At 47.7% G+C, this 22,302-nt stretch overlaps 1 protein-coding gene across 3 annotated transcripts in view; it reads right to left on the bottom strand.

Annotated features, from left to right (window-relative positions):
• LOC137050243 (uncharacterized) overlaps positions 1 to 22,302 on the bottom strand; it is a 189,858-nt gene that overhangs the window by 3,009 nt on the left and 164,547 nt on the right. For 2 of the 3 annotated variants that reach the window (XM_067428749.1, XM_067428751.1), the window contains one exon: positions 326 to 623. In XM_067428749.1, the coding sequence (XP_067284850.1) occupies positions 326 to 562 (237 nt within the window). In that variant the 5' untranslated portion in view covers positions 563 to 623. The remainder of the gene's footprint in view (positions 1 to 325; positions 624 to 22,302) is intronic. The other variant, XM_067428750.1, reaches the window with a different exon arrangement.

Genomic DNA, 22,302 nt, shown 5'->3' on the forward strand with positions numbered 1-22,302 from the left:
TTGAAACAATTCAATTTTTCTTACAATGTAAGGGAATTGGAAAATGAGCCTATTTTAAAAAAAAGTGTAGTGTTCTTTTAATACAACACATTTTACTCAAAATATCTCTTTTTCTGGGTCTTCTGAAAACATTATAACACTAATGCAATCATCAAAGGCACCTTAACATTTCTGCATTTTGAAAAAATCACTGTAAATGACCATTGTTTAATTATATTTGTACATAACAAATATAGAAATGACATGTATGACCAGACACAAAGAGTTGTACCACTACTTTCCATATAGTAAAATAAGATTATAAAGTGCATCTTAAAAACCTCACCTTCAGTGACAGACTCTCCAGACGCCACTTCTCAGGATTCAGCTGGACATCTTCACTGACTGACAGGTTTACACTGGGACAGGGCAATTTGGTCTGCAGTTGGAGAGTTGCACAAAGTCTCCCCGATCCCTGCTGTGTGCTCTCCGTCAGAAATGGAGGAGGACACTTGAGCGGTGTCCCAACAGAGAGGGGACAGAACGCCAGAAAGAAGCAAAGAAGGATGGCTGGTGTCCTCATTTTGATTGCTAACTCATCGGCTGTGAGAAATATCCATGCCCAGCACCAATATATAGAGCATCTGGTCAATAAATAACCATGCTGATTGTGTTTGACATTGCTTTACAGGTCATATACACAAGATAAAATATGTCAATATCTCTGTTTTCATTGTCGTTTTACCGTAACTACTAAAACTGTAATTGATTTGTTAGGAACATGCAACAAAAACATCTTGATCATTGATCTTTCTTACTCGTGGAAACTGATTTCCTTAAATTCACCAAGAAAACTAGTTAATTGAGTTGATTTAAACTTATTACCACTTACACTCTAAAAAAAATGATGTGTTGGCTCAACAGTTTGCATCAACTTTGAGTGAATTAACGTTCAACCAACAAGCTACACTGAGTTAGGGGAACTTAATTTGTAGCATAAACAAAAAATATATATACTCAAAAAAAGTAAGTCACTCCAGCTACCAGCATTGTAGCACTGGAAAAATTTATCTGATCTATTTCAGTTCAAATCAACAGCTATCAGCACATGCTAACATAACTTAAGATCTATATTTAATGAACATGATTGATATTAAAGTGTTAGTTCACCCAAACAAAATGTAAATTCTGTCATTAATTCCTCATCCTCATGTGGTTGGACACCCGTCAGACCTCCGCTCATCTTCAGACACAGATGAAGATATCAGTGTTGAAATCCGACGGCTCAGAAAGGCCTTCATTGACACCAATGTCATTTCCTCTCTCAAGACCCATAAAGGCACTAAAGACGTCGATACAAAGCCCATCTCACTGCAGCGGCTCTACAATCATTGATGAAGCGGCGAGAATAGTTTTTGTGCGCAAAAAAACAAACAAATAACGACTTGTATAGTGATGGGCCGATTTCAAAACACTGCTTCGTAAAGCCTCGGATCTTAATAAATCAGTGAACTGAATCATGATTCGGGTCGTGCGTCAAACTGCAGAAATTACGTGACTGGTGATCCGAGCTAGCCTAGAAATCTAGATGCACCCTAGCGGCAGCAAATTTAATCTGCCCGCAAGTGTTGTCTAGCAACTCTCAATACCCTTCTGAGCTGTAATCCCCTAACTCTTGCCGGACCAATCACATCGTGTATAGAGTCGGTGGGCGGGGCTTAACATAATGACGGCCGAGTTGCGTTTGCGTGCTTCTAGTAAACACAGAAACTGGCGAACGGCGGTCTTTCGAATCAGCTTTGACCGCGACTCCGGAAGACTTGGAGTTAAGCTTTTCTCTGAGAAAAGAACAAAGAACGGCACTGAAGTCATTCTTAAGAAGGGAAGATGTGTTCAGAGTTTAGCCGACCGGATACGGCGAATGTTTAATCAGACAGCGAGCTCTGCTTCACCTTCGTTGCTCTGGTTGGTTGTAGCGCTATCCTATCGCGTGCAGAGGGAGTTTGAAAGACAACCGTTTATCCGCCCCTCGGATTGAGCCGTCAATGGTGAGTTTCCAGACCAAACATCTTGATGTGGGTCTGGCTTGTCAGGCTAGATCCGAACTGCTGATTGAAAGAAAGACACAAACACCTTGGATGAGATGTGGTTAAGTAAATTATCAGGACATTTTAGTTTTTAAGTAGGACTGTGCAATATATCGAAATTATCGAAATATCGAAAACGCACATATCGTAATATGCATAATCGCAACGGCAGGCAATATCTGAATGATATTAATAGGCTACTTCAACTTCGTGAAAAGTGTACGTTTTAGGTCGCATTATGGCAGAGAATAGACTGGACACAAGACTGTTACTTATGGGACTTGCTTGACGTTAAAAAGAGTTATTATACGTAACAACTTGCGAAAAACAACTCCTTGCAGTCTCGTGCTGTCTAACACACACACACACACACACACACACACCAAAACATGCGCACAAGCCGCCTCTCTGAAAGCGTGTGATCCCTTCAATTCGGATTCGTGTCTTGTTACACACTCGAACTACCAAATACACACACACTTTTTTTAACAGAAATGTTTGCTTAAACACTGCTGGTCACTTTCAGAAGTTGTAGCGATGCTTTCTTTTCCCAGAAAGAATGTGAATCACATGGTATTCTATTTTAAAAATATATAATTTTAAAAGATTTCACACGCTAATAGCAATATCGTATCGCATATTGAATATCGCATTATTTAACGAGGTATTGCATACCATGTATCGCATTTTTCTTCAATATCGCACAGCCCTATTTTAAAGTGAACTAATCCTTTAAAGAGGAGGGAGGAAATAGAGAATGAGGCTGTGCAGTAAAATAGATTTATGTATTGTCAGCATAACAGTGGAAATTAAATAAACAAAATAATCGACCGATTACTCAAATACTAAAATATTGTTAGTGGGCAGCACTAGATTAAAGGTGCACTATGCAACTTTCCGTCCACTGGAGGGCGCCTATTCAAAACAAATGCGTAGTTTGATGACGCAAAGTGTGAGCGCAGCATCTTGGGAGATGTGGTCTTCACCTCACAGCCGGTGGAAAATAGGACTCGGGCAGAAATCATGCTGATGGATGCGGTTATTAACTTTACTGTAGTGAAGCAGAGCAGGAGCGAGTGTTGTGGAGCTGAGCACGGCCGCTGGAGCGATTGTTACACAAACACACGGCCCGCGAATACCGGGACTTTTATTATGACGGGACGGGACACAGTCGCCGGGCGCCTGCACTGATCCGCTCTTCCGGTTATGACAATGAGGTAAAGCAGCTCTGTTTATCATATCAGATACATTTAAGTGTGTTTAAAATGATGTTATGACGTTACTCCGTTTATTCACTTGTTCACACTGCTAAGAGTAAAGCGCTCCTGCCAAATAAAACTCGAAACCGAGGGTAGCGCAGATATGACGCAATTGACAGGCGACTCCCTCAAACGCTATGCTGACACGTCCCGGTCCTCGGTTAAAATAGCAATTTTCTCACAATTTAAAAATAGTTGGAAACATTTGGGATATTGTAAGTACTTAACTGAACAAAATATATAACACCGGCCTAGTGGTTTTTGGATATTTTACTGCAAAAATACTACATAGTGCACCTTTAATAAAAATACTTCAAAAAGCCCCTGCATTGTTTTGCATTTTGTGTCTTTCAGTCAGGTTTTTTGTCATTTAAGATTTCTTAAAAATAGTGTTAAAATATTGTCTTGTCTCATTCTCGTGAACCCGATAATCATACAAATACAGCGTCCGCATCCTGGACTGTGCAAGTTAAAAATATCATAATTAAATAGACATTGGACATTTTAACAAGATTTTTAATTTTAAGCTTTTATGTGAAAGGTTATGTACCTTTGATGTTGAAATGTTTACTCTTTTGAGAGTTTACATGGTCAGTGTCAATATTGGGCTGCATTTGGATTTCACTTTCAATTTGAGCATGGTTTACAGTAAATAGGGCAATTATTAGCCAGCATATATGCATCTGCACATGTACGTGGAACATTTAATGCTAGTGGAGCGTTTTATTAAGATTAGTATGATATTCCTCAAATAAACAACTGACTTCCAGCCACAGCCTTAAACTAAATCAACTAAAGATAAAAGATGACATTAAATGTCTCAAGATCTCAGAAGAGCATGATTAAACAACTCCACAAACAGCATGATTAGCTTCACTTATTAACCGGATTGACTGTCAGACGTCTACATAAGCTCTTAATAAGAAAGGTTTTCATGTTAATGTTTTATTGAAAATAATAAAGTTTGTAGTCGCCATTATGGTGATCAGTATTTGCTTTAGTTGGGCTCTAGACCCTTAACTATATAACATTAGTTTTTCTCTGTCTGCTTTAACTGTGTGTTTATAAAGCGCATGTGTTATGGCAGGAGAAAATATGATCAGATGTTGATAGCTTTGTAGACATATTAATCTGGAACGCACTACAGAAAGAACTGAAACTAAACATGTTTATCCCCATCTCTGATTTTAAGTCGTATCTGGCAGACACTTTAAATCATACATGTGAGTATGTCTAGACTTTTTGTTGTTCACAGCCTGCATATTCTTACTTGTTAATTGTATTTATGTTTTTTTTATGTTGTGTCCATCTCTGTTTTTATGTGTCTTTTTTTAGCTATGTGCTGCCTTTTCTTGGCCAGGGCTCACTTGAAAAAGAGACCACTATCTCAATGTGACTACCCTGGTAAAACAAAGGGAAAATAAAAAAAATCTGATCACAGTTGATGTTTAATTTTATGGTAATTGATTTTAGCAACCCTGCAAATTCGAGGTCCAGCATCTGTCCATGATTTCAGGACATATACTGTACTGTAAAAAATTATTTTAAAAAAATAAGTTACCTGGTTGCCTTAAAATGTTAAGTTAATTGTTTGAGTTAATACAATGAACATTTTTGAAAAGCGACAACCTTTATCAAAATATCATTAATATTGGGTAATTGTGTGTTTTATTTGTGATGACGCAGCCAAATTGTGCTATTTTCATGATTTATCACATTTTTATGTGGTTCAGATACAATAATATTTTGAGTTTCTATTTATTAAACAAATTTCCTTCATTGTATCAACTCAAATTTTTAATTTTAACAAACTCAAAATTTTAAGGCAAACAGGTTGCTTACTTTCCTTGTACTATTGGAGTAGTACCATTTAAATACCATGTATAATCAAAGTACGTTTTGCTTGGTTTGGGCCCTCAGGGTATATGTTGATGCTTTTATCCAAAGTGACTTACAACTGAGGCAACCCGATCACACATAAATGTGTATAAATAGTACGAGTGTGCAATGTCGTGGAATGTATACGCCAAAACTTATTTTGGCATGCATATGATACGCTGTTTTTCGCGTGCATATGATACGCACTTTATGGCGTATATATGACACGCGTTTGGGTAGGTTTACGGTGGTGGGGCGTATATATGACACGCGTTTGGGTAGGTTTACGGTGGTGGGGCGTATATATGACACGCGTTTGGGTAGGTTTATGGTGGTGGGGCGTATATATGACACGCGCTTGGGTAGGTTTAGGGTGGTGGGGCGTATATATGACACGCTCTTGGGTAGGTTTAGGGTGGTGGGGCGTATATATGACACGCGCTTGGGTAGGTTTAGGGTGGTGGGGCGTATATATGACACGCTCATGGGTAGGTTTAGGGTGGTGGGGCATATATATGACACGCTCTTGGGTAGGTTTAGGGTGGTGGGGCGTATATATGACACGCTCTTGGGTAGGTTTAGGGTGGTGGGGCGTATATATGACACGCTCTTGGGTAGGTTTAGGGTGGTGGGGCATATATATGACACGCTCTTGGGTAGGTTTAGGGTGGTGGGGCGTATATATGACACGCTCTTGGGTAGGTTTAGGGTGGTGGGGCGTATATATGACACGCTCTTGGGTAGGTTTAGGGTGGTGGGGCATATATATGACACGCGCTTGGGTAGGTTTAGGGTGGTGGGGCATATATATGACACGCGTTTGGGTAGGTTTACGGTGGTGGGGCGTATATATGACACGCTCTTGGGTAGGTTTAGGGTGGTGGGGCATATATATGACACGCGTTTGGGTAGGTTTACGGTTGTGGGGCGTATATATGACACGCGCTTGGGTAGGTTTAGGGTGGTGGGGCGTATATATGACACGCTCTTGGGTAGGTTTAGGGTGGTGGGGCGTATATATGACACGCTCTTGGGTAGGTTTAGGGTGGTGGGGCGTATATATGACACGCTCTTGGGTAGGTTTAGGGTGGTGGGGCGTATATATGACACGCTCTTGGGTAGGTTTAGGGTGGTGGGGCGTATATATGACACGCTCTTGGGTAGGTTTAGGGTGGTGGGGCGTATATATGACACGCTCTTGGGTAGGTTTAGGGTGGTGGGGTGTATATATGACACGCTCTTGGGTAGGTTTAGGGTGGTGGGGCGTATATATGACACGCTCTTGGGTAGGTTTAGGGTGGTGGGGCGTATATATGACACGCTCTTGGGTAGGTTTAGGGTGGTGGGGCGTATATATGACACGCTCTTGGGTAGGTTTAGGGTGGTGGGGCGTATATATGACACGCTCTTGGGTAGGTTTAGGGTGGTGGGGCGTATAAATGACACGCTCTTGGGTAGGTTTAGGGTGGTGGGGCATATATATGACACGCTCTTGGGTAGGTTTAGGGTGGTGGGGCGTATATATGACACGCTCTTGGGTAGGTTTAGGGTGGTGGGGCGTATATATGACACGCTCATGGGTAGGTTTAGGGTGGTGGGGCGTATATATCACACGCGCTTGGGTAGGTTTAGGGTGGTGGGGCGTATATATGACACGCGCTTGGGTAGGTTTAGGGTGGTGGGGCGTATATATGACACGCTCTTGGGTAGGTTTAGGGTGGTGGGGCGTATATATGACACGCTCTTGGGTAGGTTTAGGGTGGTGGGGCGTATATATGACACGCTCATGGGTAGGTTTAGGGTGGTGGGGCGTATTTATGACACGCGGTTGGGTAGGTTTAGGGTGGTGGGGCGTATATATGACACGCTCATGGGTAGGTTTAGGGTGGTGGGGCGTATATATGACACGCTCATGGGTAGGTTTAGGGTGGTGGGGCGTATATATGACACGCTCTTGGGTAGGTTTAGGGTGGTGGGGCGTATATATGACACACGCTTGGGTAGGTTTAGGGTGGTGGGGCGTATATATGACACGCTCATGGGTAGGTTTAGGGTGGTGGGGCGTATATATGACACGCTCTTGGGTAGGTTTAGGGTGGTGGGGCGTATATATGACACGCTCTTGGGTAGGTTTAGGGTGGTGGGGCGTATATATGACACGCTCTTGGGTAGGTTTAGGGTGGTGGGGCGTATATATGACGCTCTTGGGTAGGTTTAGGGTGGTGGGGCGTATATATGACACGCGCTTGGGTAGGTTTACGGTGGTGGGGCGTATATATGACACGCGTTTGGGTAGGTTTATGGTGGTGGGGCGTATATATGACACGCGCTTGGGTAGGTTTAGGGTGGTGGGGCGTATATATGACACGCTCTTGGGTAGGTTTAGGGTGGTGGGGCGTATATATGACACGCGCTTGGGTAGGTTTAGGGTGGTGGGGCGTATATATGACACGCTCATGGGTAGGTTTAGGGTGGTGGGGCATATATATGACACGCTCTTGGGTACGTTTAGGGTGGTGGGGCGTATATATGACACGCTCTTGGGTAGGTTTAGGGTGGTGGGGCGTATATATGACACGCTCTTGGGTAGGTTTAGGGTGGTGGGGCATATATATGACACGCTCTTGGGTAGGTTTAGGGTGGTGGGGCGTATATATGACACGCTCTTGGGTAGGTTTAGGGTGGTGGGGCGTATATATGACACGCTCTTGGGTAGGTTTAGGGTGGTGGGGCATATATATGACACGCACTTGGGTAGGTTTAGGGTGGTGGGGCATATATATGACACGCGTTTGGGTAGGTTTACGGTGGTTGGGCGTATATATGACACGCTCTTGGGTAGGTTTAGGGTGGTGGGGCATATATATGACACGCGTTTGGGTAGGTTTACGGTTGTGGGGCGTATATATGACACGCGCTTGGGTAGGTTTAGGGTGGTGGGGCGTATATATGACACGCTCTTGGGTAGGTTTAGGGTGGTGGGGCGTATATATGACACGCTCTTGGGTAGGTTTAGGGTGGTGGGGCGTATATATGACACGGTCTTGGGTAGGTTTAGGGTGGTGGGGCGTATATATGACACGCTCTTGGGTAGGTTTAGGGTGGTGGGGCGTATATATGACACGCTCTTGGGTAGGTTTAGGGTGGTGGGGCGTATATATGACACGCTCTTGGGTAGGTTTAGGGTGGTGGGGTGTATATATGACACGCTCTTGGGTAGGTTTAGGGTGGTGGGGCGTATATATGACACGCTCTTGGGTAGGTTTAGGGTGGTGGGGCGTATATATGACACGCTCTTGGGTAGGTTTAGGGTGGTGGGGCGTATATATGACACGCTCTTGGGTAGGTTTAGGGTGGTGGGGCGTATATATGACACGCTCTTGGGTAGGTTTAGGGTGGTGGGGCGTATAAATGACACGCTCTTGGGTAGGTTTAGGGTGGTGGGGCATATATATGACACGCTCTTGGGTAGGTTTAGGGTGGTGGGGCGTATATATGACACGCTCTTGGGTAGGTTTAGGGTGGTGGGGCGTATATATGACACGCTCATGGGTAGGTTTAGGGAGGTGGGGCGTATATATCACACGCGCTTGGGTAGGTTTAGGGTGGTGGGGCGTATATATGACACGCGCTTGGGTAGGTTTAGGGTGGTGGGGCGTATATATGACACGCTCTTGGGTAGGTTTAGGGTGGTGGGGCGTATATATGACACGCTCTTGGGTAGGTTTAGGGTGGTGGGGCGTATATATGACACGCTCATGGGTAGGTTTAGGGTGGTGGGGCGTATTTATGACACGCGCTTGGGTAGGTTTAGGGTGGTGGGGCGTATATATGACACGCTCATGGGTAGGTTTAGGGTGGTGGGGCGTATATATGACACGCTCATGGGTAGGTTTAGGGTGGTGGGGCGTATATATGACACGCTTTTGGGTAGGTTTAGGGTGGTGGGGCGTATATATGACACACGCTTGGGTAGGTTTAGGGTGGTGGGGCGTATATATGACACGCTCATGGGTAGGTTTAGGGTGGTGGGGCGTATATATGACACGCTCTTGGGTAGGTTTAGGGTGGTGGGGCGTATATATGACACGCTCTTGGGTAGGTTTAGGGTGGTGGGGCGTATATATGACACGCTCTTGGGTAGGTTTAGGGTGGTGGGGCGTATATATGACGCTCTTGGGTAGGTTTAGGGTGGTGGGGCGTATATATGACACGCGCTTGGGTAGGTTTAGGGTGGTGGGGCGTATATATGACACGCTCTTGGGTAGGTTTAGGGTGGTGGGGTGTATATATGACACGCTCTTGGGTAGGTTTAGGGTGGTGGGGCGTATATATGACACGCTCTTGGGTAGGTTTAGGGTGGTGGGGCGTATATATGACACGCTCTTGGGTAGGTTTAGGGTGGTGGGGCGTATATATGACACGCGCTTGGGTAGGTTTAGGGTGGTGGGGCGTATATATGACACACGCTTGGGTAGGTTTAGGGTGGTGGGGCGTATATATGACACGCACTTGGGTAGGTTTAGGGTGGTGGGGCGTATATATGACACGCGCTTGGGTAGGTTTAGGGTGGTGGGGCGTATATATGACACACGCTTGGGTAGGTTTAGGGTGGTGGGGCGTATATATGACACGCACTTGGGTAGGTTTAGGGTGGTGGGGCGTATATATGAAACGCGCTTGGGTAGGTTTAGGGTGGTGGGGCGTATATATGACACGCGCTTGGGTAGGTTTAGGGTGGTGGGGCGTATATATGACACGCTCTTGGGTAGGTTTAGGGTGGTGGGGCGTATATATGACACGCTCTTGGGTAGGTTTAGGGTGGTGGGGCGTATATATGACACGCTCATGGGTAGGTTTAGGGTGGTGGGGCGTATATATGACACGCTCTTGGGTAGGTTTAGGGTGGTGGGGCGTATATATGACACGCTCTTGGGTAGGTTTAGGGTGGTGGGGCGTATATATGACACGCTCTTGGGTAGGTTTAGGGTGGTGGGGCGTATATATGACGCTCTTGGGTAGGTTTAGGGTGGTGGGGCGTATATATGACACGCGCTTGGGTAGGTTTAGGGTGGTGGGGCGTATATATGACACGCGCTTGGGTAGGTTTAGGGTGGTGGGGCGTATATATGACACGCTCTTGGGTAGGTTTAGGGTGGTGGGGCGTATATATGACACGCTCTTGGGTAGGTTTAGGGTGGTGGGGCGTATATATGACACGCTCTTGGGTAGGTTTAGGGTGGTGGGGCGTATATATGACACGCTCTTGGGTAGGTTTAGGGTGGTGGGGCGTATATATGACACGCGCTTGGGTAGGTTTAGGGTGGTGGGGCGTATATATGACACACGCTTGGGTAGGTTTAGGGTGGTGGGGCGTATATATGACACGCTCTTGGGTAGGTTTAGGGTGGTGGGGCGTATATATGACACGCTCTTGGGTAGGTTTAGGGTGGTGGGGCGTATATATGACACGCTCTTGGGTAGGTTTAGGGTGGTGGGGCGTATATATGACACGCTCTTGGGTAGGTTTAGGGTGGTGGGGCGTATATATGACACGCTCTTGGGTAGGTTTAGGGTGGTGGGGCGTATATATGACACGCTCTTGGGTAGGTTTAGGGTGGTGGGCGTATATATGACGCGCTTGGGTAGGTTTAGGGTGGTGGGGCGTATATATGACACACGCTTGGGTAGGTTTAGGGTGGTGGGGCGTATATATGACACGCTCATGGGTAGGTTTAGGGTGGTGGGGCGTATATATGACACGCGCTTGGGTAGGTTTAGGGTGGTGGGGCGTATATATGACACGCGCTTGGGTAGGTTTAGGGTGGTGGGGCGTATATATGACACGCTCTTGGGTAGGTTTAGGGTGGTGGGGCGTATATATGACACGCTCTTGGGTAGGTTTAGGGTGGTGGGGCGTATATATGACACGCTCATGGGTAGGTTTAGGGTGGTGGGGCGTATATATGACACGCTCTTGGGTAGGTTTAGGGTGGTGGGGCGTATATATGACACGCTCTTGGGTAGGTTTAGGGTGGTGGGGCGTATATATGGCACGCTCTTGGGTAGGTTTAGGGTGGTGGGGCGTATATATGACGCTCTTGGGTAGGTTTAGGGTGGTGGGGCGTATATATGACACGCGCTTGGGTAGGTTTAGGGTGGTGGGGCGTATATATGACACGCTCTTGGGTAGGTTTAGGGTGGTGGGGCGTATATATGACACGCTCTTGGGTAGGTTTAGGGTGGTGGGGCGTATATATGACACGCTCTTGGGTAGGTTTAGGGTGGTGGGGCGTATATATGACACGCTCTTGGGTAGGTTTAGGGTGGTGGGGCGTATATATGACACGCGCTTGGGTAGGTTTAGGGTGGTGGGGCGTATATATGACACACGCTTGGGTAGGTTTAGGGTGGTGGGGCGTATATATGACACGCTCTTAGGTAGGTTAGGGTGGTGGGGCGTATATATGACACGCTCTTGGGTAGGTTTAGGGTGGTGGGGCGTATATATGACACGCTCTTGGGTAGGTTTAGGGTGGTGGGGCGTATATATGACACGCTCTTGGGTAGGTTTAGGGTGGTGGGGCGTATATATGACACGCTCTTGGGTAGGTTTAGGGTGGTGGGGCGTATATATGACACGCGCTTGGGTAGGTTTAGGGTGGTGGGGCGTATATATGACGCGCTTGGGTAGGTTTAGGGTGGTGGGGCGTATATATGACACACTCTTGGGTAGGTTTAGGGTGGTGGGGCGTATATATGACACGCGCTTGGGTAGGTTTAGGGTGGTGGGGCGTATATATGACACGCTCTTGGGTAGGTTTAGGGTGGTGGGGCGTATATATGACACGCGCTTGGGTAGGTTTAGGGTGGTGGGGCGTATATATGACACGCGCTTGGGTAGGTTTAGGGTGGTGGGGCGTATATATGACACGCGCTTGGGTAGGTTTAGGGTGGTGGGGCGTATATATGACACGCGCTTGGGTAGGTTTGGGGTGGTGGGGCGTATATATGACACGCGCTTGGGTAGGTTTAGGGTGGTGGGGCGTATATATGACACGCTCTTGGGTAGGTTTAGGGTGGTGGGGCGTATATATGACACGCTCTTGGGTAGGTTTAGGGTGGTGGGGCGTATATATGACACGCTCTTGGGTAGGTTTAGGGTGGTGGGGCGTATATATGACACGCGCTTGGGTAGGTTTAGGGTGGTGGGGCGTATATATGAAACGCGCTTGGGTAGGTTTAGGGTGGTGGGGCGTATATATGACACACGCTTGGGTAGGTTTAGGGTGGTGGGGCGTATATATGACACGCGCTTGGGTAGGTTTAGGGTGGTGGGGCGTATATATGACACGCTCTTGGGTAGGATTAGGGTGGTGGGGCGTATATATGACACGCTCTTGGGTAGGTTTAGGGTGGTGGGGCGTATATATGACACGCGCTTGGGTAGGTTTAGGGTGGTGGGGCGTATATATGACACGCGCTTGGGTAGGTTTAGGGTGGTGGGGCGTATATATGACACGCGCTTGGGTAGGTTTAGGGTGGTGGGGCGTATATATGACACACGCTTGGGTAGGTTTAGGGTGGTGGGGCGTATATATGACACGCGCTTGGGTAGGTTTAGGGTGGTGGGGCGTATATATGACACGTGCTTGGGTAGGTTTAGGGTGGTGGGGCGTATATATGACACGCGCTTGGGTAGGTTTAGGGTGGTGGGGCGTATATATGACACGCTCTTGGGTAGGTTTAGGGTGGTGGGGCGTATATATGACACGCTCTTGGGTAGGTTTAGGGTGGTGGGGCGTATATATGACACGCTCTTGGGTAGGTTTAGGGTGGTGGGGCGTATATATGACGCGCTTGGGTAGGTTTAGGGTGGTGGGGCGTATATATGACACGCTCATGGGTAGGTTTAGGGTGGTGGGGCGTATATATGACACGCTCTTGGGTAGGTTTAGGGTGGTGGGGCGTATATATGACACGCGCTTGGGTAGGTTTAGGGTGGTGGGGCGTATATATGACACACGCTTGGGTAGGTTTAGGGTGGTGGGGCGTATATATGACACGCTCATGGGTAGGTTTAGGGTGGTGGGGCGTATATATGACACGCGCTTGGGTAGGTTTAGGGTGGTGGGGCGTATATATGACACGCGCTTGGGTAGGTTTAGGGTGGTGGGGCGTATATATGACACGCTCTTGGGTAGGTTTAGGGTGGTGGGGCGTATATATGACACGCTCTTGGGTAGGTTTAGGGTGGTGGGGCGTATATATGACACGCTCATGGGTAGGTTTAGGGTGGTGGGGCGTATATATGACACGCTCTTGGGTAGGATTAGGGTGGTGGGGCGTATATATGACACGCTCTTGGGTAGGTTTAGGGTGGTGGGGCGTATATATGACACGCTCTTGGGTAGGTTTAGGGTGGTGGGGCGTATATATGACGCTCTTGGGTAGGTTTAGGGTGGTGGGGCGTATATATGACACGCGCTTGGGTAGGTTTAGGGTGGTGGGGCGTATATATGACACGCTCTTGGGTAGGTTTAGGGTGGTGGGGCGTATATATGACACGCTCTTGGGTAGGTTTAGGGTGGTGGGGCGTATATATGACACGCTCTTGGGTAGGTTTAGGGTGGTGGGGCGTATATATGACACGCTCTTGGGTAGGTTTAGGGTGGTGGGGCGTATATATGACACGCGCTTGGGTAGGTTTAGGGTGGTGGGGCGTATATATGACACACGCTTGGGTAGGTTTAGGGTGGTGGGGCGTATATATGACACGCTCTTGGGTAGGTTTAGGGTGGTGGGGCGTATATATGACACGCTCTTGGGTAGGTTTAGGGTGGTGGGGCGTATATATGACACGCTCTTGGGTAGGTTTAGGGTGGTGGGGCGTATATATGACACGCTCTTGGGTAGGTTTAGGGTGGTGGGGCGTATATATGACACGCTCTTGGGTAGGTTTAGGGTGGTGGGGCGTATATATGACACGCTCTTGGGTAGGTTTAGGGTGGTGGGCGTATATATGACACGCGCTTGGGTAGGTTTAGGGTGGTGGGGCGTATATATGACACGCGCTTGGGTAGGTTTAGGGTGGTGGGGCGTATATATGACACGCTCATGGGTAGGTTTAGGGTGGTGGGGCGTATATATGACACGCGCTTGGGTAGGTTTAGGGTGGTGGGGCGTATATATGACACGCGCTTGGGTAGGTTTAGGGTGGTGGGGCGTATATATGACACGCTCTTGGGTAGGTTTAGGGTGGTGGGGCGTATATATGACACGCTCTTGGGTAGGTTTAGGGTGGTGGGGCGTATATATGACACGCTTGGGTAGGTTTAGGGTGGTGGGGCGTATATATGACGCGCTTGGGTAGGTTTAGGGTGGTGGGGCGTATATATGACACGCTCTTGGGTAGGTTTAGGGTGGTGGGGCGTATATATGACACGCGCTTGGGTAGGTTTAGGGTGGTGGGGCGTATATATGACACGCGCTTGGGTAGGTTTAGGGTGGTGGGGCGTATATATGACACGTGCTTGGGTAGGTTTAGGGTGGTGGGGCGTATATATGACACGCGCTTGGGTAGGTTTGGGGTGGTGGGGCGTATATATGACACGCGCTTGGGTAGGTTTAGGGTGGTGGGGCGTATATATGACACGCTCTTGGGTAGGTTTAGGGTGGTGGGGCGTATATATGACACGCTCTTGGGTAGGTTTAGGGTGGTGGGGCGTATATATGACACGCTCTTGGGTAGGTTTAGGGTGGTGGGGCGTATATATGACACGCGCTTGGGTAGGTTTAGGGTGGTGGGGCGTATATATGACACGCGCTTGGGTAGGTTTAGGGTGGTGGGGCGTATATATGACACACGCTTGGGTAGGTTTAGGGTGGTGGGGCGTATATATGACACGCGCTTGGGTAGGTTTAGGGTGGTGGGGCGTATATATGACACGCTCTTGGGTAGGTTTAGGGTGGTGGGGCGTATATATGACACGCTCTTGGGTAGGTTTAGGGTGGTGGGGCGTATATATGACACGCGCTTGGGTAGGTTTAGGGTGGTGGGGCGTATATATGACACGCGCTTGGGTAGGTTTAGGGTGGTGGGGCGTATATATGACACGCGCTTGGGTAGGTTTAGGGTGGTGGGGCGTATATATGACACACGCTTGGGTAGGTTTAGGGTGGTGGGGCGTATATATGACACGCGCTTGGGTAGGTTTAGGGTGGTGGGGCGTATATATGACACGTGCTTGGGTAGGTTTAGGGTGGTGGGGCGTATATATGACACGCGCTTGGGTAGGTTTAGGGTGGTGGGGCGTATATATGACACGCGCTTGGGTAGGTTTAGGGTGGTGGGGCGTATATATGACACGCTCTTGGGTAGGTTTAGGGTGGTGGGGCGTATATATGACACGCTCTTGGGTAGGTTTAGGGTGGTGGGGCGTATATATGACGCGCTTGGGTAGGTTTAGGGTGGCGGGGCGTATATATGACACGCGCTTGGGTAGGTTTAGGGTGGTGGGGCGTATATATGACACGTGCTTGGGTAGGTTTAGGGTGGTGGGGCGTATATATGACACGCGCTTGGGTAGGTTTAGGGTGGTGGGGCGTATATATGACACGCTCTTGGGTAGGTTTAGGGTGGTGGGGCGTATATATGACACGCTCTTGGGTAGGTTTAGGGTGGTGGGGCGTATATATGACACGCTCTTGGGTAGGTTTAGGGTGGTGGGGCGTATATATGACACGCTCTTGGGTAGGTTTAGGGTGGTGGGGCGTATACATGACACGCGCTTGGGTAGGTTTAGGGTGGTGGGGCGTATATATGACACACGCTTGGGTAGGTTTAGGGTGGTGGGGCGTATATATGACACGCACTTGGGTAGGTTTAGGGTGGTGGAGCGTATATATGACACGCGCTTGGGTAGGTTTAGGGTGGTGGGGTGTATATATGACACGCGCTTGGGTAGGTTTAGGGTGGTGGGGCGTATATATGACACGCTCTTGGGTAGGTTTAGGGTGGTGGGGCGTATATATGACACGCTCTTGGGTAGGTTTAGGGTGGTGGGGCGTATATATGACACGGTCTTGGGTAGGTTTAGGGTGGTGGGGCGTATATATGACACGCGCTTGGGTAGGTTTAGGGTGGTGGGGCGTATATATGACGCGCTTGGGTAGGTTTAGGGTGGTGGGGCGTATATATGACACACGCTTGGGTAGGTTTAGGGTGGTGGGGCGTATATATGACACGCTCTTGGGTAGGTTTAGGGTGGTGGGGCGTATATATGACACGCTCTTGGGTAGGTTTAGGTTGGTGGGGCGTATATATGACACGCTCATGGGTAGGTTTAGGGTGGTGGGGCGTATATATGACACGCTCTTGGGTAGGTTTAGGGTGGTGGGGCGTATATATGACACGCTCTTGGGTAGGTTTAGGGTGGTGGGGCGTATATATGACACGCTCTTGGGTAAATTTAGGGTGGTGGGGCGTATATATGACACGCTCTTGGGTAGGTTTAGGGTGGTGGGGCGTATATATGACACGCGCTTGGGTAGGTTTAGGGTGGTGGGGCGTATATATGACACACGCTTGGGTAGGTTTAGGGTGGTGGGGCGTATATATGACACGCTCATGGGTAGGTTTAGGGTGGTGGGGCGTATATATGACACGCGCTTGGGTAGGTTTAGGGTGGTGGGGCGTATATATGACACGCGCTTGGGTAGGTTTAGGGTGGTGGGGCGTATATATGACACGCTCTTGGGTAGGTTTAGGGTGGTGGGGCGTATATATGACACGCTCTTGGGTAGGTTTAGGGTGGTGGGGCGTATATATGATACGCTCATGGGTAGGTTTAGGGTGGTGGGGCGTATATATGACACGCTCTTGGGTAGGTTTAGGGTGGTGGGGAGTATATATGACACGCTCTTGGGTAGGTTTAGGGTGGTGGGGCGTATATATGACACGCTCTTGGGTAGGTTTAGGGTGGTGGGGCGTATATATGACGCTCTTGGGTAGGTTTAGGGTGGTGGGGCGTATATATGACACGCGCTTGGGTAGGTTTAGGGTGGTGGGGCGTATATATGACACGCTCTTGGGTAGGTTTAGGGTGGTGGGACGTATATATGACACGCTCTTGGGTAGGTTTAGGGTGGTGGGGCGTATATATGACACGCTCTTGGGTAGGTTTAGGGTGGTGGGGCGTATATATGACACGCTCTTGGGTAGGTTTAGGGTGGTGGGGCGTATATATGACACGCGCTTGGGTAGGTTTAGGGTGGTGGGGCGTATATATGACACACGCTTGGGTAGGTTTAGGGTGGTGGGGCGTATATATGACACGCTCTTGGGTAGGTTTAGGGTGGTGGGGCGTATATATGACACGCTCTTGGGTAGGTTTAGGGTGGTGGGGCGTATATATGACACGCTCTTGGGTAGGTTTAGGGTGGTGGGGCGTATATATGACACGCTCTTGGGTAGGTTTAGGGTGGTGGGGCGTATATATGACACGCTCTTGGGTAGGTTTAGGGTGGTGGGGCGTATATATGACACGCGCTTGGGTAGGTTTAGGGTGGTGGGGCGTATATATGACGCGCTTGGGTAGGTTTAGGGTGGTGGGGCGTATATATGACACACGCTTGGGTAGGTTTAGGGTGGTGGGGCGTATATATGACGCGCTTGGGTAGGTTTAGGGTGGTGGGGCGTATATATGACACGCTCTTGGGTAGGTTTAGGGTGGTGGGGCGTATATATGACACGCTCTTGGGTAGGTTTAGGGTGGTGGGGCGTATATATGACACGCGCTTGGGTAGGTTTAGGGTGGTGGGGCGTATATATGACACGCGCTTGGGTAGGTTTAGGGTGGTGGGGCGTATATATGACACGCGCTTGGGTAGGTTTGGGGTGGTGGGGCGTATATATGACACGCGCTTGGGTAGGTTTAGGGTGGTGGGGCGTATATATGACACGCTCTTGGGTAGGTTTAGGGTGGTGGGGCGTATATATGACACGCTCTTGGGTAGGTTTAGGGTGGTGGGGCGTATATATGACACGCTCTTGGGTAGGTTTAGGGTGGTGGGGCGTATATATGACACGCGCTTGGGTAGGTTTAGGGTGGTGGGGCGTATATATGACACGCTCTTGGGTAGGTTTAGGGTGGTGGGGCGTATATATGACACGCTCTTGGGTAGGTTTAGGGTGGTGGGGCGTATATATGACACGCGCTTGGGTAGGTTTAGGGTGGTGGGGCGTATATATGACACGCGCTTGGGTAGGTTTAGGGTGGTGGGGCGTATATATGACACGCGCTTGGGTAGGTTTAGGGTGGTGGGGCGTATATATGACACGCGCTTGGGTAGGTTTAGGGTGGTGGGGCGTATATATGACACGCGCTTGGGTAGGTTTAGGGTGGTGGGGCGTATATATGACATGTGCTTGGGTAGGTTTAGGGTGGTGGGGCGTATATATGACACGCGCTTGGGTAGGTTTAGGGTGGTGGGGCGTATATATGACACGCGCTTGGGTAGGTTTAGGGTGGTGGGGCGTATATATGACACGCTCTTGGGTAGGTTTAGGGTGGTGGGGCGTATATATGACACGCTCTTGGGTAGGTTTAGGGTGGTGGGGCGTATATATGACGCGCTTGGGTAGGTTTAGGGTGGTGGGGCGTATATATGACACGCGCTTGGGTAGGTTTAGGGTGGTGGGGCGTATATATGACGCGCTTGGGTAGGTTTAGGGTGGTGGGGCGTATATATGACACGCTCTTGGGTAGGTTTAGGGTGGTGGGGCGTATATATGACACGCTCTTGGGTAGGTTTAGGGTGGTGGGGCGTATATATGACACGCGCTTGGGTAGGTTTAGGGTGGTGGGGCGTATATATGACACGCTCTTGGGTAGGTTTAGGGTGGTGGGGCGTATATATGACGCGCTTGGGTAGGTTTAGGGTGGTGGGGCGTATATATGACACGCTCTTGGGTAGGTTTAGGGTGGTGGGGCGTATATATGACACGCTCTTGGGTAGGTTTAGGGTGGTGGGGCGTATATATGACACGCTCTTGGGTAGGTTTAGGGTGGTGGGGCGTATATATGACGCGCTTGGGTAGGTTTAGGGTGGTGGGGCGTATATATGACACGCGCTTGGGTAGGTTTAGGGTGGTGGTGCATATATATGACGCGTTTGGGTAGGTTTACGGTGGTGGGGCGTATATATGACACGTGCTTGGTTAGGTTTAGGGTGGTGGGGCGTATATATGACACGTGCTTGGGTAGGTTTAGGGTGGTGGGGCGTATATATGACACGCGCTTGGGTAGGTTTAGGGTGGTGGGGTGGGGGGTTTGTATGTATAATACGCCATAAAATGCGTATCATATGCACGCGAAAAACAGCGTGCCATAGACACGCCAAAATGAGTTTTGGCGTATACATTCCACGACATTGCACACTCGTACTATTTATACGCATTTTTGTGAGAGTACCCTGGAGGAGTACAGGAAGCGATCCGTCATGAAGAGGGCGAAGAAACGCAAAAAGTGCTTTAAATAAAGAAGTTTTGGACATTACACAGAGTAGCATAAGAATAGGGAGGGAATAGAGAAAAATAGAGGAACAAAACTTTTAAAAAAAAATTTTTTTTAATTTTTTAGAATTAAGATTAAGTGCTCATGGAAGAGTTGAGTTTTTACCCGTCAAGACAACTTGAAGCACAAGATTATTTTGCAAACAGCAAAATCAACATATTTTTGCTATAAAACTTGGGCTAAAAAGCGAGGTACGTGAAACAAGACCACACAAATACATCATCCGTTTCCTGGACAGTGTAAGTTCACACAGAGAAAAAGGGTGTCAAAATTGTACCTTTCTATTTAATTCTACAACAGCTTGTCGCTGGGGCAGTACCCTTAAAAGGACAACTTTGTACCTTTTTTACTCCTAAAAAGTGAATATTAGTACCTTTTCAGTACAAATGCGCACCTTAAGGGGGTCGCACACCGGACGCGGAGCTCGGCGGCGCTCGGCGGCGCGCCGCGCAGCGTCTCAGGTATCGCACACCAGACGCGCACATTTTAAAAGGCTACGTTTATTATACATTTCCCCAAAATATGTTTAGACTTTATTCAAGCTGTTGAACTCAGAATGTAAAACAAATTTGTTTTGTAGCAAAGGTTGAAATCAGTATAACCTTAACGATAATATACTTTTAATATAAAGCCTTGAAATGGCGCTCTGTGGCGCGGCAGGATTTAGAACAACTTCCTGAGTCGCCGCGGACAGGCGTCGAATGCCGCCACCGGTGTGCGTACACTCATTGAAAACAATGTGTTCGAATTTTAAAGACGTGGCGCGCCGCCGAGCGCTGCCGAGCTCCGCGTCTGGTGTGCGACCCCCTTTAAGGTACTATATGAACCTTTTTGTGGTAAAAATGGTACAAAGTTGTCATTTTAAGGGTACTGCCCCAGCGACAAGCTGTTGTACCCCTAAAGGTACAATTTTGACACCCTATTTCTCTATGTGTTGAAACATTCACAATTTCCATCCTTACTGTTCCATCCACAACATTCACAAACATTCACTGCTAAAATTCGCATTGTGTTGAAACATTCACAATTAAAGAAACATTGGGATTTTCAGGTTTGAAGCGAGAGGTTGTTACATTTAATCTCCAAAGGGTTGCAAACATTTACTTTGGAGAGTTTACATGGTTAATGTCAATGATGGGTAGTATTTACAGGATTTCACTTTCCACAAGAGCATGGTTTACAGGAAAGAGGGCAATTATTAGCCAGCATATGCGCATCTGCACATGAATCTGGAATATTTCATGCTAGTGGACCGTTTTTTTAAAGGTTAGTATAATGCTCCTGAAATATTATTACAAATTAAAGCTATACTATGTATCAAATTTGACCCCCATGAGAAGGCGTTTGGGGGGTAAAATGTGTGTTATTTTGGCAAGGTTGCTGCTAAAATTCACATTCCTGGGTCTATATATCACATAATAGTCGCTTCAACCCACGGACATAGAAAACAACCCGCGGAAAAAATGTAGACTTGGCAACACAGTGCAGTTGAGCTCTGTTGACATTTGACAGCTAATGTTATGCGTCGCTCCGTTGCTCTGATTGGTTGTAGGTCTGTCCAATCGATGTCTTTCCTGGTTCGGTTGAAACACGGCCCATAATCACAGCCCAATGGAGCAGCAGACTCATATTCTGCCTAAAACCGAGTATGACCACGTCAGGCTAGGAACTCAGTTACTATTTGTGATAAGTAACTAGTAACTATAACTTTTTTTTTTTTTTAAGTAACATGACCAACACTGGTCTACACTGTCTAAACTGCACTCGAGTGTGTTGAAAGTTATAATGTTATTCTGTGTGTTAGTTTGTTGGCTGTATGAGACTAGCAGTACATCATTCTGATGATCTTTTATACATAACATCGACTCGCTTTATGTACATTTGCTCACCTGTCTAATAAAGCACATGTGAGAACGGCAGCCACCCCATCTCGATCCAGGAGCGAAGGCTCTCCCACAGAATGTCCCTCCTTCCTCCCGGGTTTCGGCACCGCTGTAATGAGGTATGTGGCTATGGGAAGAAGGAGGCGGGAACCGGTGAACATTCAGCACTTTAAGCAAGAAAAAAACACCAAAATGTAAGTAAATACGGCAGTTGTCTGTGAGGAGGCACACACATAATAAAACAAACATAAGATAGAGTCCAGGCCTGATCCTTTCTCGCCCTTCACTGTCGTTGCTCCTCATTTTAATGCGTCTGAGCTCCTCCTCGAAACACGAGCAGCTGGCGTAGCCTGGCTCTGCCATCAGTACAGGCCAAGAGTTTGGACACATTGCTATTTGTAATGTTTTTGAAAGAAGTTTCTTCTGCTCATCGAGCCTGCATTTATTTGATCAAAAATACAGAATTTTTAATATTGTGATATTTAAAATATTTGGTTTTCAATTTATTATACTTTAAATGATCATTTATTTCTGTGATCAAAGCTGAATTTTCCGGATGGTTCCTCCAGTCTTCAGTGATCACGATCCTTCAGAAATCATTCTCAGATGAGGATTCATTTTCAAAGTTGGAAACAGTTCT

The sequence above is a fragment of the Pseudorasbora parva genome, chromosome 2 (genome assembly GCF_024679245.1).
Source record: "Pseudorasbora parva isolate DD20220531a chromosome 2, ASM2467924v1, whole genome shotgun sequence".
NCBI lineage: Eukaryota > Metazoa > Chordata > Actinopteri > Cypriniformes > Gobionidae > Pseudorasbora > Pseudorasbora parva.